Below are 19,070 nucleotides of genomic sequence, written 5' to 3'. Positions count from 1 at the left end.
TAGTGTATTTTCACTACTCCATTTTAAGGTCATGTACATGTACGTACGAAATACTATGGTCATAACTCAGCGATAAAGATAGTTATGTGTGTGCATTTGACAATTTCAGCCTATGGAAAGTGTTTGCTTGGCAGGCGATATGAGGGAAGGGAATGGGTAGCAAACAAGATACTGTAGCTAACCGGATTTTGGGGGTGATATTGATAGCTGATAACACGGCTGTTAATAAAGGCACAGCTTATCGTGGAGTAAAGAAAAAAAACTGATTTCCTCTATAACTACCTGCATCTCTCTGTTGAGTGGTTATGCTGCGTTTCTAGGCAACTCAGGCAGAGAACCCTCCACCGGAGACACAAAGGAGAAACGTGACAGAATCTCAACGGAGCAAATTAAATTATTTGGCGTAAGCGGAGAACCACTCGTGCGCCCCTGATAGACCCTTTCCAACTCTAGGTCCCTGGGCTTCAGCACACCTCAGCCTGTTTGATAAGGCAACCCAGAGTAGAGCAGAATTGGGGTTTCAGAGATATGACATCCCTTGTGACATCCGGCCTATTATAAGAAGGGTATGCTTTGCATCATTGATTCCCAACTTTTGAGCAAAGGCATACAATTTACAAAAATCACACGACACCAAAAAGTTCTTATAAGTATCTCACTCGAAAAATGATATTGTTCTAATCAACTGACTTGCTGTCAAAAATTAAGACTTTTCATTGACGGAACTTGCAACCCTTGTGAGGATAAGCGCTATGGAAAATGATTGGTGATAGTTTAAGGAAACAATTATTTGGCTGTATAAATGTCAAAGTATAAAATATAAAAATAAGCCTGAGTGGTTAGTGTGTCGACCTCACAGTTCTGGGGTTGAGGGTTCGATCCCAGGTCAATCCTCACTGTGAGGAGTTTGCATGTTCTCTCTGGGTTTGTATGTGTTCTCTTTGGGTACTCCGGTTTCCTCCCACATTCCATAAACATGCAGGGTAATAGGATTGAACACTTTAAATTGCCCGTAGGTATGAATGAGTTTGAATGGTTGTTCGTCTCCTTATGCCCTGTGATTGGCTGGCCACCGATTCAGGGTGTCCCCTGCTTGGTGCCAGTTGTTAGCTGGGATATGCTCCAGCACCACCCGCAACCTTCAGGATAAGTGGTTCAGAAAATGAATGAATACAATGAAGAGAGATTATTTGAATTACTTGGGATTATTTTCTTTGGCGCAACTGATCATTTCTGCTAACTAATGGTCCCATCATTAAGGTGCATTTTTATTAGCATTAATCTACTTACCAATAACAATGCCATTCTTTTCTTCAGGCTCTTCCCAACTGACTTCCATGGACGTGTCCAAGATTTTGGTAAAACTCAAATGACGAACAGGTCCAGGTACTGTAAGTAGAAAGGCATGACAAGGTATTGGACATAATACAATAAAAATCATTTAGAGATAGGAGGAACAACCTGTTTAACGTATAAATAATACTGACATTAACAGTATAATCAAGCCTCACAGCTGTCTTTGAAAAAATTTTTTTTTTTGGATTCAACACCTTAGTAAAATAGAAAATTGTACTGTCAAACAATATTTACACTTGAGTAGTGATGAGTACAAAGCACAAAGAGTAGGTTCCAACCAATCCCCCCCTTCACACACACATCCACATGCCTGCCATTTCTCATCTCATCTATGGTTCTTTAAGCCCCTCTCCCAGCAGGGCGATTAAGTTATTCAGCTGAGACATTCAATAACATGTACACACATGCACTCACACACACCCCTTTACACAAAAGCCATCATCAAGTAAGAATTACACTCCCCGTTAACACTGCAACACACCGAGGACCCGATCAATGGCCATCAGCATTTATGTCCATTTATGTGTGTGATTGTGTGTGTCTATGCATACAGCCAGTGTGTATGTGCACATGGCTTCATATAGCACCCCCCACTCAATACTCAATAATTGCTGCTCTCCCATAATGGCTTGCCCGCTTGCTGTCGGCTATTGTGTTTACTTGTCAGTGCACCCGCGTGTGTCGCTATTTGCGATGCCAAGTGGTGGGCATTGTGTTTATCCGCTGACCAATTGGCTATAAGTCATTGCATGCCTGAAAGCACATGTATAAATAAGTGGCACCTTGAATTTCAAAGTTTAATCTATCCTGTGTGCACTCACAAGTGAAATGAAATCAAATCTTACATCAGCATTGCACAAAAGACAAAAAGGGAAATGCAAATCTATTTCAGTGCTAAAAAATGACCAAGGTGTTGTGTAGCACGCTAATCAAATAGCACTCTAGAGTAGTTGTGTTCAAATTTTCTTTGCTCAGTATCTAATTTACAAGGAGTCAACCCTACGCGGTCTACATTTTTTTCGAGGCCACCGACAAAGCTCAGCAGTTATGTATGTTGATATACTTTTCGTCACTGTGTGAGCCAGTGAAGTGATCCCTCGTTACTTTATGGTTCACGTTTTGCGAATTCAATGGATTGCAAGGTTCCAAAAAGTATTCATAAAAAACATTTGAAAAAAACATCGAAAAAATGTGCCATTCAAGTTGAGGCGTGAGTATGTCGCAGCATGGCAAACATGGCTCATAGTCATAAATCTTCTATTTTCTCAAACAAATGAATGATTAATGTGTCAATTTGAAAAATGATCTAATACTTATCGTGACAATTATCAATAGACTGATATATTTTTTTATTCTGATAACAATTTTTGTCATATCGCCTAGGTCTAATTAACCCATCATGTAAAATTCAAACAGAGTGGTCAAGTACAAACACATGCCTAATGACGATTTTGTCTTTCTCCAAATGTTTATTTTTATTTTTTATCTTTAACTGTACTTTGTTAAATGGTTCCGGTGTTCAAACAGTTCTTGAACTGATACTTGTTAATGGTCAGAATTGCAGCACAAGAAATGTAGGCAAACAATCAGAGCATATGTATGCTTAGGCACCAAAATGAAAGTGGTTGCTTCAGAATCAGTTCATCATATATATAGTGTTTCGATACCCAACCTTAACATTTAAGGTTCATTATTGGAAAATGTGCCTATTTTTATGCTCTGACCATTATGACAATGTCACAAACAACATTAATCTGGTGAAGGGAAATTATTGACACTTTGCCAAAAAAGCAAGTGGCTTGGGCTACTTGCAGATGTAAACAGAAATACAGAACACCATCTATGTTAATATCTATGCAGATGCCTTTTTTTAAATAAAAAGAGCTGGGGCTTAATGCTGTCGGATGTTACTAAGTGTGTACACTCACTGTCCTCATGTGTTTGGAGCAGTGTCGGCGGGCTGCGTGGTCCGTCTCCAGGTGTTGTGAAGCATAGGATCGAGCTAAAATACCAGGTGAATTTCTTCAGTCCGCTCACCAGGCCTGTGTGGCGCGAGCTGGGGTAGTCAGGGGTAATGGTTACCACAGTGACAACCTCAGGATCTTGTTCTGGCCAAACTAGCAACTAGAGCAGAGAAAGTGAAACAACAGTTAATATTTCAAGTTCATCTATACTGCCATCAGTCTCTAAAGAATTCCCAGTCAACCCCTGAGGTTGTCAATAAATTCCAACTTTTTTTTTCTCCCAACAGTGCTTATGCTCATTACGGCACATTTATATTTAAGGACTATTTAAAGTCTTAAGAGAACATAACAGAACAACACAGACTAATGAACTACTCCAAACTGATCATTAAAACAGAATTAGAACAATATGACCTCTTTTATTATTATCTATGAATGAAAAAAAGAATAAATTAGAAATGGACGAATGTTCCTTGGGTTGTAATTTCCATTATAAGTGTGGTGATCCTAAAAACACAATCATACATTTTATGGCAAAGTGTATATGGTGCTGGATACATTGTGCCAGAGATCTGTTTTTTTACGTTTAAATTTCCGGCCTGGTAGCTCCACCTGTCGAATCGGATCTCTTTACGGACAGTGAATTAGCGAGTAGGTCGATCTCTACCTCGTGTGAAAATAGCATTCTAATGGAAATATAAATGATGCATTAATCCCATATTGCTGCTGGCTGCAAATTTACATTTGTCGTTGTACTGCCAGCGGTAGAGCAAATCAAAAAAGTGAGTAATCGCTTCTGAGGTGCAATGCATTGTGTTCACAGTGTGTTGAGATAGCTTAATTACACTTTGCAGGTGTAAACGATCAACGATTACATGAGCAAACTGTAGTGATAAGGCAAAACTAGCATGTGCAATGAATAATTGGCAGGGGTTCCTTGCAAGCTCCCCCCAGGATACACAGCACTATTAGATTCCATCTTTATGCAGCATGGCTTTCTTTAAGCAGCCTCTTTGAAAGGCAAATTATTAATTATGAGCTACCAAGTCTGCAGCCGCCAGCGTGTGGACAGCTTTAATCTAAAATGTCAATTGATCATCTCTTTTTTCATGGCCGAAAGTATGAAAAATAACAAACACAGTGGTACCTTAGGCTTAAGAGTTGAATTTGTTCTGAGACTAAGGTCGTAACTCCATTTACTCATTTTTCAAATCAATTTTCCGTGTCAAAATAAATTGGAAATGCAATTTATTATATAAAAAAAGAAATGGATACAATTTTATTATAGAACAGGAATATAAACAAACCAAACCAAACAGCCACCACGCAGGTGCATCACGCAATACACACAAGCTCACACAACAGGTCACTAGTCAGTTGTCTATGAATAAGTGGTACCTCTACTTGGGAACGCCTACATACGAAAGGGTTACAAACTAGCTCAATGGAAAAATGTAGTCTCTGGCTCCACAGCAAAACATAAATAAACTTTTAGGATCCTTTATTTTATTTATGATTAGTGTGATAGAGTTGCTGTCCCTTTTTCTTCTAACACTTTGCTGGCCTTCCATCGTTCTGTTTTGCTGCTTTTCCCATATATTCTGTCATGTGCCCCAAAAAAGTTATTCTCGGTTTGAGTTAAAAGAAGAAGCGGGCGCTGTTAGTTTTCACGAGTAGTGCTATTGCCCAGTTTGACAGCAAATGGCTCACATATTTTAAGAAAATTATGAAAAGTCATCAAAGGCAATCGTGGTTGGATCGATAGTTCACCAAACATAAAGTGATTTAAGTTTACACACGTGTGTGTACGTATGTTTGCTCAGCTGCCAAATGTTTGGCTCCTCCCTGAACTATGTGACACTCTTGCAGATAATCGACCCATAAGATGAATGAATGTCACATATTTTAAACAATGTAACATAGTGAGTGATTACAAATAGTTAGTTGTGAGGGTTTTCACAATGTTCCATGATTGATTCTTTTCCTCACTTCTCTCCGAAGTAGATGGTGCTTCTCATTGAAATTTTAAGAGGCATAGGGTCCAGCTCCCTCATGACCCTTGAAACAAATGGTGTTAAAATGCCTAGATAACACATTGTACTTAAAAGAGAATATGGGTATCTTTCTGTAGCCTTCAAAATGATCGGGATCATGGCTTGGAAAACAATTATTGGTAGAAAATTAATTGCAATTAATTGTTGAAAAATAATGTATTGCTTACTTTTGTAATATAAATTAGTTTAGCAGTAAATATGAAAAATGATCAATTATTGCTCGTCAAAACCAAAAATAATTACAACACTTGTTTTGCCCTTTCTTAGGCCATTTTCCGTGTCACGCGAAAAATTTGCAAAGGCATGCGGGTGCCCAAACACCAAGACACATTGCACGCTTGCACGCACATAGCGAGCATTCAAGGTCAAATACTGTGAGTGGGCGCACCGCGCACGCATTAGGTATTGCGCTTGAACGCATGATCTGCATGATAGCTGAGGAGCTAATTATTGGTCGGGACATTACAAACTTGTTGATGGGCTCATGAATTTCAAACAATATCAGGCATTTTCTTGCCAAAACTCTTTCAAAAGCGTCAGTTGCCTGAAAGTATAACTCAGGATAAATTAGGTTCATGAATTGTAGCGTTGTTCCGTACAAGATAGCAATTTTTCCAAAACGAATAACCCAAAATATTTTTACAAATATGTTGAGTTTCAGAATGAAGTTGGACTTTCTGATATGCAAAAATTAATTTCCCATCATTGCTTTTGGCTGGCAAAAATTCTTTTTAGTTTTATTCTGCGCTCAAAAATTGAAGTTAATTTACTGGGCAAGAAATATTATTACTTTTGGCTGAAAAACGATTTTTTTCCTAGCCCTGATCAGATCACTGCTTTAGATTTCTAGTGTGGATGCGACTCAACTTCCCATGACCGGCATTATAGTTTGTTCTTAAGACAGCAATCTACAGGCACATAATACACTCCTCAAAAGAGACCATTAGAGAAAGAATCGATTCGATACAATTGGCATGACAACTACAAAATGCTTGGAAGAGAGGGTTGCAGGCTGTTTACCAAATCAACATTATAGATCCAAGGGCAGCAGTTTTTTTTGCAGCCCAATGGCAAGACCACAATCGCCAAATTAAATGTACCACTGACCTCTATTTAGGGAGAACGCCGGTGACACCCGGTACATTCTCATGGCCACTTTTCTCCTCGCCTCAGGGTGCAGCACTGCAGCCTGCTGTGACGAGATAAGGCCTTCTATTGTGGTTTATTATCAGCAAAGTACAGTTTTGGGCACAGTTAGAGAGTGCTTATTTGGCACCCCAAGAATCTGATGTTAGCCTTCCCTTCCCTTTTTTTGTTTTTGTTTAAACAGGGTGCCAAATGGATCATTCCCACTGTTGCTTAGTCACATGTTGCTCTGGACTAGAAACGTGGAGGAGAGTTCAATTTACTGAGTGCTGGCCACAAGCAAGTTCTGTGCTGAATCGAAATTCTAGTGTTGCCATTTTTAACAGGCTCAGTTCACCTATGAAAGGCTAAAATCCACACGCCTCCCAATTGTGATTGTATTAGGGACAAAAGAAACTGCACATCATAGTTGAGTTGACTGCACAACAGATGGTATCACATAGTCTAAAATGTGTCCAATGGAGAGAAATTGCCAGCATAAAAGATGTTTTTCTTTATGTGCAATCAGGCAGTAGAACAACAATAAAAGCCACAATTAAAAATTCAGAATTTTTTAAATGCCAGTACTAGTCCAGCCAATCAAATGTGAATATTTTAGATTGTCACATCTCTACGTGTCATGCATTGGATACCCACTGTAATATGGATCTGTTGAACCAAATAAGGTTTATAATTGTTCCAGGAGGTGAAGTGAGCATAGTCTGTGTCCCACACAAAAAAAAAAAATAAAGGCAAAGACACACTTCACAGGGACAGAAACTATAAAGAGTATGTACCATCCATCGTAAGGAAGAAAAGTTTATACTTCATTTCAAGCAAGCATGATAATAATAATGTTTGCATAACTAAATGTGAGCAAAGCATTCTTTAATAGCAAAGCATTCTTTTATAGCAAAGTCAAACTTATACTTTGTTGCAGGCAAATCTATAATAAAATGAAATAAAAATACTGACAACTACCTATCTCCATTATTTGTGAAATGCAAGATTAATCACGAATAGGTCGTCAGCCAGTTACAGAGTACAAAAACGTTTTCATTCATTCATTTTCCAAACCGCGTATCCTCACAAGGATTACAGGGGGTGCTGGAGCCTATCCCAGCCACCTATGGGCAACAGGTGGGGGACACCCTGAATCGGTGCCCAGCCAATAGCAGGGCAAGAGGAGACGGACAATCATTCATTCTCACACTAACACCTAGGGGCAAGATAGTGTTCAATCAGCCTGCCAAGCATGTTTTGGGGTTATGGGATGAAACCAGAGTACCCCGGAGAAAATCGAAGCAAATCGAAGCAGAGTGAGGACTCACCTGGGATCGAACCATCGACCCCACAAATGTGAGGCTGGTGCACTAACCACTCGGCACCAGGCCACCTACACAAACTTTAACAATCATATTCTTAAATGAATCGATCTAAAAAATATGTTTTTGGAATGTGAAGTTGTAAAATCCAGAGAAATACTACTGAACAAAAAGGAAAGCTGGAATCTGGATTTGAATCCAATACTCAGAACTATGAGCCAAATGTATTTCTTTCCTTTTCAATTAATAATTAAACAATCAACAAAGCCATATTTCAACCCACATTCCAAGCAGATACAGCCAGATGATTTAAATGGAGATTAACTTCATGAGAGCAAATATTGTTATTCCCAATGTAAATTATGTTTAACTCTGTTTTATTAATGGTTAGTCCGAAATTATAAAATGTAATGAACACTGCTCATCATAATTGGGTACACCGCGACTCAACTGAAATTTCAAAAAAACTTTTACTTTCAGAAGCAACATTTTGAATAGCAAACTCCACTGCAAAAATTTTCCTCAGTAAAACACACCTATAAAAGCATTTGGACACAAGCTCACAAAATGCTCCAGAGCAAGATTTTAACCAGAGAAATGTTCAATTATTCATTGCACAGGGTTCGGGCGGACAGGTGACTATAAAATGGGCATTGACTAATAAGCAAACCCCTCAATATTTCATGCTGTAAACTCGCATCACATGGATGAAGATAACCTTTCTTTGAAATGATAAACATTTTATAAATCATACAAAATGATGACCCGCATAAATACAGGTCCAAAGGGAAGCAGTGGGTTATACTTGTAACCACAGTATTATTAAAAAGTTACTGCTACAGCCTTGTCTTTTAATACAATCACTATTTTTTTGCATTTCACCCTATCTCTGTGTGTTTTACCTTATATCCCTGGTTGATGCCGTTGATGAACTGCTGAGGTGGTGAATTCCATGTGAAGCGAATAGTAGTGGAGTTAATAGCCAAAACTTCTACTCCTTGTGGAGGAGCAGTGGGAACTAAACACAGAGACACAAACCTGATTTAGTTGGGTTTAGTTCACTAAGAAGACAGGGTTAGATCACAAATACACTGCATAAATGTATACAGGTGAATAAAAAGGGTTGTTGCTATGTATGGAGAAATCAGTTTGATTTGCAAAAAGTTAAGATCAACGTCAGTGCAAAAAGGGATTATACTTCTCATTTAGAATTATATGGTAATTTTGCATTCATCTATTTTGCATAGCATTGTCATGGAAAAGATCAAATGAAGTAGGAGTAATGTAAAACAGCATTGCTGATGAGGACCAATGGTGACTCATTAAAAGAGACATCATCATATACGATGGCCACTCAGTGACAGCAGGGAATCTTTCTGTCCAGTTCCAATGGCATAAAGGTTTTTAGGTCAAAACGTGTTAATGTAGTTACACCTTATTTGATAATCTACTTCCAGGTGAGCCCCATTAAGAAGAAGGTATCCAGATGTGTGAGTTTTTTTCTTTTTTTACCATGCCATTTAATTTTGTGGCAGTTTCATCAATGTGAAAGAAAAGTTGCAAATGGTTCTTCTGGACAACAGTTTTGGTTGATAAACACAATAATCACCCACACAAACTTTAACAATGATATACACACATTCTCAAATGAATCGATCTAAAAATGTTTTGGGAATGTGAAGTTATAAAATCCAGAGAAACACTCCCCCAAGCAAAGCATGAACACAAAAGAAAGCTGGAATCTGGATTTGAATCCAATACTCGGAACTGTAAGCCAGATGTGTGAAAATGTATCAGTTAACCATGGCTAAAAGTGGATAGGGAGTTTGGCATACGACAAAGGAATCTGCCTAACTGAGCTCCAAATGGAAGCAAGTAATCGAGATAAATGGACTATGCCAAATCTTGAAGCACTTTTTAGTTTAATTGAATGAAAGTGAAGCATGGGGATTAATGTTTAAAAATTTTTTTGCCGCAAATTTGATTTCTTTTGGTATATTTAAATAAGAGTGCCCTACTATGATGGTTACAAATATTATTGTTTGGCCAGAAAAATTATAAATTATCCCTTCGATATGACTAGAAGTGTGCTTTATGTTTACAGCAGAACTGTTATTCACAAACAAAAATTAATGACCAGTGTATTGCACTTAACTATGAAATATAGAAAAAAAGAAGCACTTATTCCATCAAAATCTAATCCAAAAAGCGAAGCAAAATTGGTGATAATTTGCAATTTGAATGAAAGCTTTGAGAGAAAAATGTTTTGAGCAGACAGTGATTAAGTAGGCACGTGGGGAGACATAACATTCAAATGCCAGCTCATGCTCTATGAGTTATTGTCAATTTGATTTTAAAGCAAAAAAGCTGGAAGTCGTATTAGTACAGCTAAGAACGATTTCTTCTTAAATGGAGTGTACAACAGTGCTCAGGCGGAAGACGGTCCAGTGGAAGGCGACGTATGACACGAGCATGTTGAAAACGTTACGATGATTACACGGTAAGAGGTTTATGATTTCTGAATGGGGAAAGTCATAATACATGGCTGATATGATGGGAATGCTCTTTTATATTACATATAGGAGCCCACAGTAGTGAGTAGAATAAAACGCTGGTGGAAGAAATTGGTGGGGAGGCAGAAAAAGGAAGAAAGGAACGAGGGAGTGAAGAAGCGAAAGAGCCACTGAGACGGAGATTAATTGATGCTAAAGATGCTCTCTTCCCCCCCTGCCATGCTGAGTGCACTCGTGGGGCCCGGCTTCTTAACCCTGGCAGCTCACAGCTCCAGATAAAAGACTAAACTCTGTCCTCTGGGGAAATCTCACTATGCATGTATGCCAGAGTGTTGGAGAGCAGCAGCAGGAGAGAAATACTATTAGGACACAACTTAACTTCACATAAAACAGAACGTGACTCATCCGCAAACTCCACGCCCTTAAAATCACGTTAATGAGTCACACTTTTGAGTCTATAAATCTGTCTGCAGCTCTGGGTAATGACGACCAGGTTTATGGCCCGGTTTTAATTACAAAATACTTCAAATGAAAAGCAACAAATTGAACTTCACATCTCTAATTGCCTCTATTTTTTTTACAACCTTGACCAGGATTCATCCTAAGAGAGAAACCGAATAGAAATTAAAACAACCAGGCTGGGTTAAGGAGGCAAGCACCACCCACAAAGGGCACTTGAACTCCCATAGAGACAAATTAAAGTATGTCCGGTCTTTCAATCATGGTGAAAATTGTATGCTTTATTCATCTGTTCATCATATTTAGTTGTTTTTCTTGTTAAGGTCAAGGGGAAGCTATCCCAGCTGACTTTTAAAGCAGAAATAGTCATGCTCATAATCACACCTAAAGACAACAACAAAGAATCGACAATAAACCAACCATAAATCTTTTGTAAGGTTGGCAAAATCTGTTGCACACGGATTAAAACCTACACAATGACAGGTAGAACATACAAGCTCCAATAGAGACTCCAAATTTTAAGACATCTTTGCTGTGATACAGAAATGATTATAAAAATTAACGGATTGGGCTGCTGCTTGCCCTCTTGTCAAATTGATACCAATCACTAGGTTCTGCAATTTCTCTATCCTGCATGCCATCTGGATATTAAGCACTTCATATTCATGAACACAACTTTTACGGACTCATTCAAATCAGAAGTAGTTTTGGCAATGACAGGAGTTTTGTCTAGATGTGACTGCACATCACACAGTACCTCACACTTTGCCATTTCCGCAAATGTTGACAGCAATAAGAATGAAGCGGAACACTTTTCAGCCCCATTAAATGTATAAGTGAGAACATGAACTCGGCCGCTTAGCGTCATCATGTTGTGTGTTTGATCACATTAAGTACTGTGGGCCATCCTCCAAGGTAAAAAGCATTGTTCTGTGTTTTGAGTAGTTTACTTTATTGGTAAACGTTCCTCAAAAAAAACTATTGAAAAAAAAAAACATTTCATAGTATCTATTAAGTGAAAATTGAAAAATAATTTTAAAAGCACGCCATATTTTGGATTAAGTAGATTTGGGTTCTTACCCCCTTGAAGTGTATATTCAGCAACTGGACTGCTGTAGTCGCCCAGGCCAGCGCCGGTGTATGCAGCCACTTGGATCTGGTACTGGGTCCAGATGATCAGCTCTTTCAGCAAACAGTAGTTGGTCTCCGGACTGCTGATGTTCTTCTCCTGGTAGTCACCCGGAAGTCCCGCTAAACGGTACCTTTTCATCGACAAGCATAGACACATACAAACACAAATGATAGTGAGCCACTTTGTAATATGATGACTTCACTTTCTTCTTTTATGGAAGAATGAAATTTAATCTTTAGTTCCGGGGTCAGGAACGCATAGCTCGCAAGCCATATCTGCTTCTTTTGACGAGCGCACCTGGCTCTCTCGACACTGACTGCAGCTGACATTTTAAAAAATAGAGCTGGTTTGTGAGAACATTAACCTATGCGGCCAAACATATCATACTTTGCCCTGATAAAAGCAGATATATAATATAAATAAAGTGGTACTTCTACTTACAAAAATAATTGGTTCCAAAAAGTGGTTTCCTAACTTGAATTCTTCATAAGTAGAAGCATGTTTTACATAATTTGTTCCACAATCTTTAATACTACCCCCTATACCCATTACATGTTATACAAGTATACACATTTTGTATGAAATATGTATAATAACTTTGTTACGTAGGGTGTAATAGGGTCTATAGTGCATTCAAGTGCAATAACAAAATCATAGAGTTGGAGTACACCATAGTGTTTCATTACATATTGCATAAACAGCACATTTGGTTTAATGTATAAATATACCGTTGATCAGAATGGAAGGTTCATTATGCAGATTTTGAACACATGTTCCTGTACTATTGTTGTGGAGTCACATGCCCTTACACGAGAAAATAAGACAGCAATTGCTAATGCGCGATACTCAGTTTGTGATACAAATTCTTTGCCTTCCATAAAATCTGATTTCTTTTTAAAAATGAATACCAAAAGGCTACAAAACACTGTATTGTGGAAGGCAATTAGTCAAGCAGTTTTATGGGGTTCAAATAGTGGGCACTAGTTATCTTTTACAAGGCCTGGCTACTGTTTGTTAGGTACAATGCAGAGTACACTTTTCCTCGCTTCTTCCATAGTCTTTAAAACCAGTGCACGCTATTTCAGCAAGGACAATAACATGCCATACAGAGTACAATGGCTATTCAAAGCCTTTGTCCAATTGTACTGTCCATCCATTTATCTTCTAGAGTTTGTCATCATTAGTGTAGTGGGGAAGTTGTAGCTTACCCCAGTCGACTTTTTAAAACATATTTTTACCAAGTACACAGGGACAAACCTTGAAACGAAACCGACGCCTATGCATAATTTAGAACTTCTAATGAACCACACATGCATTTTATGGAATGTGGAAGAACCCCAGATTACCTGGAGAAAACCAACATAGGATGGTGATAACACATGAACTAGATTTGAACTGAGAACCCAGGGAATGTAAGGCAAATGTGCCAACTAGATAAAGAACATGTGAGACCTATTTGATTTACCTCTTTACTTGGTCTGACAATGGTATGCATACCTGAGCATGTATCCTCTGAGGACACCATTGAGCTGCGATTCTGGAGGAGGCTGCCACTGGACCATTATGGACTGGTTCGTGCGTCCGCTGGCCACAATGTTTTTGGGGGGTGCGCTAGGAGCCTCCTCTCTCAGCATCAACCTGAGTAGTAATTACGAAAAGAGAAAAAGAACAATGTAATGTCTTTAACTAGAGCGATTAATGTATTCATAGTAACTTAAATTCCATGGTGATCTTGCTTGTAATGCAAAACATGAATATCATAAATTATTTTTGCCCAGAGATTGGAAGGGGATTGCAATTAAACACTGTTTTAAGCCTAGTGTGGCTGCTTCTTTATAAACTTGTACTGGAAGTGGAACTATACATCTTGAAGCCTCTTTTTGATGAATTGGCCAGCATTTTCTGAGTAATTGCTTAGTGTCAATTAAGTTGAAATGAGTTCACTTCCACCATACATACAGTAGTTGCATCTTAACTTTACACTTCCAAGTGTGTGTGTTTTTTTTTTAAATCAGCTAAATGAAAGCTTTTATCTCCAAAAACTCTTGGATTGCTAAAAAAAAATCAAGGCATCAATTTTACTATACTTTTATTTCGCAGTCCAACAACTCCCATGTTACAGTTGGGTAATTAAAGACTCAGAACCCTCCATAGGTGTATCATGTATCAATGGTTGTTTATCTGTAGGTGCCTGGGCTCCACTATTAGATGTATCCTGGCTGCTAAAGTTTGCTGTTAACAAAAGACAATGTTTGCTCATGAAGATGTGTGGGATTTCTGTAATTCATTAGAATAAATCTGTTAACAATTTAAAGAGCTCTCATTTTGCAATTGTGCACTCATTTTTCCCATTCCTCATTGTGCTGTCACAGTCTCGCTGTGTCATGTCATTGCAATTTGTATTTATTGATTTTTATTGAAAGACTATTATTATTGTTGAAAAAATGATTTGACAATAATTATGATTATGGTTTTATCACCCAGGTGCAGTTTCAAGTGATACATTTTAATAGATTATATTAAAAAGGCAAGTTGAGCAAATTACATTTAAAAAAAAAAGAAAATCACCTGGCCCCAGCTGCTTTTTTCAGCTTTTCATTTTCCTGTGCCCCAATTTTTTCTATGCAACAAACCATCATTTTCTCCAGCTGCTTTGAGTTTTGGTTAACTCAAGTGTTTCATTTAAAAGTCAATATGCAATGTAGATTCGACACAAGGAAAGCATGTGGGCATTAAATAGTAGAGGATGACACAGATAGAAACTTCTGCTAATTCCTGCAGCGTGGGGAATTACACAGACACATTCAGAGATAAAATGCACATCTCTACTAGAAATCCACCCTCTTTTCCTTAATAGCAGAGGACAGAAAAAGTGTGTCAAACAGCATTCAAAGAAAATTGTGAGCTTGAATTCTGTTTTTTAGCGGCATACCGTGTTATGTATGTTTGTCTGGGAAAGCGCCTCTTCATCGGCTGGGGCTTTATGCCTCGAGTTTATGTGAAGTTAAGTCCCCGTGTTGAACCCACTGAGTATGAAATATTTACTTTTAAATGGTTTGGGCAGGAATTAAGAGAAATCACAACATGTTTTTGCTGTAGGGTACAAGAGCTTGTGAACGTGTGCATAATTGTATAGCGTGGTAATGTGCATCATCGATTTCAGTCCAAAAAGATGAAGAATAGGCAAAGATTATAATATGTTTAGCTCGAGTCCAGATGGCTCCACCAGTGGTAGAGCTTTTATAAAATAGGCTGCTTACTTAATCCACACAAACAATAGACATTTGACAGGCTAATCTTTAACATCAATGCATGTGGTTTCAGAAGTACAGTCATCCCTCGCTACTTTGCGTTTCACGTTTCTCACATTCAGTCCATCAAACTACAGTGCTCACAGGGCTTAAACAGACTAGTGGACTTTACTCGTCTAGACTTGACTGGTCTGTCTAAATTTGTCACCAGTAAAGGAAAATCTGTTAGACAACGGACTAGCAGCCAACAGTGCTGTCATCAACCTGTGCAGTTCACGTGTTACCCAAAATATACTGGTTGTGAATGAGCTTCGTGGTTTACTTCCTTTTCCGAACTTTGGCTAGTGCAGTTAGAGCTAGTTGCTCATGGCTCAGAAGCTCAGAACATCTTAACTCAAGAGGGAAATGTGGCAAATCGTAATCTGTGCCAAGGAAAAGGCCAATCGGATGTTGTTCCTAAACTAAGCGACAAATGTGATGTTTGTGTAATACACCACTGATTATGCAAACTGAGCAGCTTACAGTAAAGCTACAGACTAGTCCAGCTCATGCTCTTTTTTTTCCCTCTGTGGCTCAATGGGTTTGGTATCCGTAATCACCAACAAAGTCAAGTCGGGTCAGGATTGAAGGCTGAGGGAGGTTAACAGGAAGGAAGAGCAGGGCAACTGAAGCTGAAATAATTGAGGGCAGAGGATATGATGGACAAAAGGTGAAAAATTGGCAAAATGGCTGCAAAAACATGGAAGGTTATCGCACTGTTGAGGAAATTGAATGGTGGAGAAGACAGTGAGAAGTCAGGAGAGATCACAATGTTCCTAGTGGACTATCTACAATGGAACCTCAGTTCTTCAGGCTGTACAAGTGATTTGACCTGGACAAAGATAAGCTAAATGTCTTAATAGTACACTGTACTGAAAAAAGCAATGATGTAGCAGGTGAAATCTTGGCAAAATACTATTTGTCAGACATTTCTGAAAGTGAAATTGCTGTTCTTCATAGGTTTGTCACACGGTAAACTATTTTAAAATTTCATTTCTTGTAATTTTGATGACCTCTTATCGAAAACATGAATCCAAAGGCATTATCTTAGAACAGGTCATCTCCAAAGCAGTTATCAGGGCAACCCTGGGTCCTAGTTTTTGTTCCGATCCATCCCGCAGAGACAGTTTAACAAATGAGGTTACTGCACAAATAAACAGCTCCTGACTGCAGTAAACTGATTAGATTTGTAAGACAACTGATTGGTGAAACAGTGTCCTCTCGCTCGGTTAGAATAATATCCTGCACCCACACTGCAGCCCTTTGCGCAATAGTTTGGGGGCATTTGTCATAGAAAATTTGAATATGACATAATACTACTAATAAAGAAAAAACAAGTTTTAAGCAGAAATGTCAGGTGTGTGAAAAGTACAGTATGCTCATTTCCATGCAGTCCACACAGATCCAAACCCACCACCTCTTAACTTTCAGGCAGATGTGGAAACCAGTCATACACAATTGTTTTAAACTCTAATGATGTTTTAAATATGAAAGACCAGATGTGTAAATGAGGAGCACAGATTCATGAGCATGATGAGGATAATCTCCAAGGTTAATCGAATGTTTCGAAATAAATTAAGTGAACTAAAACGTGTGACTGAACCAATTAACACTTCTTATGAACTGTCAGACATCTTGCAGTTGATGGCATGCGCGCCGTCACTACATGTTTACACCCAACAACAATAAAATGAAACTTAATATGTGAAATGATTGGAAGAGAAAGTAACAATCAGTAAAGTATATTTATGATACGTGTTGCAATGTGAATATTCATCTTCCGTACCGCACATCCTCTTAAGGGTTGCGGGCGTTACCAGAACCTATCCCAGCTGACTTCAGTGGAGAGGCAGACTACACCCTAGACTGGTCGCCAGTCAGCCGCAGGGCACACAGAGAGACAAACGACTATACAGAGTCAGAATCATACTGCCACCAACGGGAATCGAGCCCGCGCCTGCTAGCACCAAAGTCTGGCGATTGAACCTCTACATCAACCGTCTGCAATGTGAATGTCTACCTCAATAATTGCCCAAAGAAGTTGGCACTGTGCTTTTGTGCCATATTATCAATCTGAAGGTTTAAATGGGTTTATCTTAGAGAAACATGTCACGTTCAAGAGTCTTTGCATGCTAAATGAGCGTGAAGGGGTGGGCTGACCTAGAACCTGCAAGTCACACTGGTTTAAGGTGGGTGATTACCATTGCTGGGGTGGTAACCTTTGTATAGCATGTACAAGCTGATACTTTCCTCACAATAACATCCTTTCAAACAGCATTGCCTGAATGCATGTGTAACTTGGATTTAGAAAATTGTAACAAGAATGGATTAATGGAAAATAGCACATATTTTTACAATAGCTTTCACTTGTCATTTGCAACTAGCAAATGATCCAAACCAAATTTTGAACGTAAATTCAAGACACCAAAAAAATAAAAGAAAAAAAACAGCACATTCTTAGTATAGCCTAGTCAATAAATTACGAGTTAAATTAATTTCTTTTCCTGACTACTTCTCAGAGCTAAATGATATTGAAGATTTAAAAACATTTGAACTTATGGGGCCATAACCACATTGTATTTATAGAATACAGTTTGATCCAGCCTGAGGGAATTTGAAATTGCTGTATATAAAACAGAGGATGTTGTGAAGTAAAACAAAAGCTGGCGTGTTGTCCAAAAAATAAAAATAAAATAATCGCCCATGGTGTGATGGGACTATTTACACATACGAATATTGCAATGGCAATGTTCAAACAATAAATTGTGCTACTTATTCTATAGTTGGTATGTTCATTTGTAGATTTGTAATAATGGCAATTTCTTTTATCATTAACAAGTTATTTTAAAGGTTTTAAACACAGTAGTATACAGTGCCATTCCTACATTTGTGTGCATTAGTTTTAAGCAAGTTTTTCCCTTCAATGTAGCTGCTATGCAAATGTGATAATATAATAATAGAATCTGTACGTCTCCTTTCAATTGGGCATTTTGCCATCAATGTCCCAAGCCACATTTCCATTCTGGCCACAAAACTTTTGGTCGTGTCTCAACTTTAGATATGCCGCCGAATGCATCTTTTTAGACACTTGTACGCATGTGTTGCCATGTGCCATCTGAACTTCAGGAAATTAAAAACATCTTGTGTGTGGTCACTTTCGAAGCGAAGGCTGATGAAGAGCTTTGTCCATCTGCTCTGACATGCTGACCACTGATGACTTGTCCACATGCCAGTCTCTCATTTGGGAGGATCAATGCACTCTGTTTTGCACTGCTTCTAACAACCTATTTTATGCTCAGGAGTAGGTGGCTCACTGCCTGATGGAAAGGATACACACGGTGATGGGAAGGAAGGAATTGCTGAAGATTGGCAATCAACAAACAAAGGCTACGTCTGTTCAAGTTATTGCAAAGCAGACAGAAACTAAAAGTGATGTGGCTTAATCAATCTACTACTAGCAAATTTAGAATACTGGGGTAATCATAACTCATTTTACGCTAATAAAATCAGTTTTATCCATTACAATGCCATCAGGTTTTAACTCACAAAATATTTTTGGGCACATTGAAAGTAAGAAATATTTCATTATACTTGGGAGGCCCGGGGGAGGAGTGTTTAGCTCATCTGCCTCACAGTTCTGGGGTCCTGGGTTCGAATCCAGGTTGGTCTACCTGTGCGGAGTTTGAATGTCCTCCCCGGGCCTGCGTGGGTTTTTTCCGGGTCCTCCGGTTTCCTCCCACATTCCAAAAACATGCATACTAGACTGATTAGACACTCATAATTGTGATCGTGAATGAAATTTTGTCTCCCCCGAGCCCTGTGACTGGCTGGCCACCCATTCAGGGTCAGTCA

The 19,070-nt window shown here is 38.6% G+C and overlaps 1 protein-coding gene across 1 annotated transcript in view; it reads right to left on the bottom strand.

Annotated features, from left to right (window-relative positions):
- The window catches only part of sdk1b (sidekick cell adhesion molecule 1b), a 226,628-nt gene that overhangs the window by 51,137 nt on the left and 156,421 nt on the right, over nucleotides 1–19,070 (bottom strand). Inside the window, exons 18-22 of the mRNA XM_077604254.1 lie at nucleotides 13,426–13,566; nucleotides 11,877–12,058; nucleotides 8,727–8,842; nucleotides 3,285–3,480; nucleotides 1,291–1,389 (exon numbers count right to left, since the gene is read on the bottom strand). Coding sequence (XP_077460380.1) covers nucleotides 1,291–1,389; nucleotides 3,285–3,480; nucleotides 8,727–8,842; nucleotides 11,877–12,058; nucleotides 13,426–13,566 — 734 coding nt within the window. The remainder of the gene's footprint in view (nucleotides 1–1,290; nucleotides 1,390–3,284; nucleotides 3,481–8,726; nucleotides 8,843–11,876; nucleotides 12,059–13,425; nucleotides 13,567–19,070) is intronic.

This window comes from Stigmatopora argus, chromosome 7 (genome assembly GCF_051989625.1).
Source record: "Stigmatopora argus isolate UIUO_Sarg chromosome 7, RoL_Sarg_1.0, whole genome shotgun sequence".
In the NCBI taxonomy this organism is placed as follows: domain Eukaryota; kingdom Metazoa; phylum Chordata; class Actinopteri; order Syngnathiformes; family Syngnathidae; genus Stigmatopora; species Stigmatopora argus.
The sequence above is the reverse complement of the archived record's forward strand: the minus strand, read 5'-3'. Positions and strand labels throughout refer to the sequence as shown.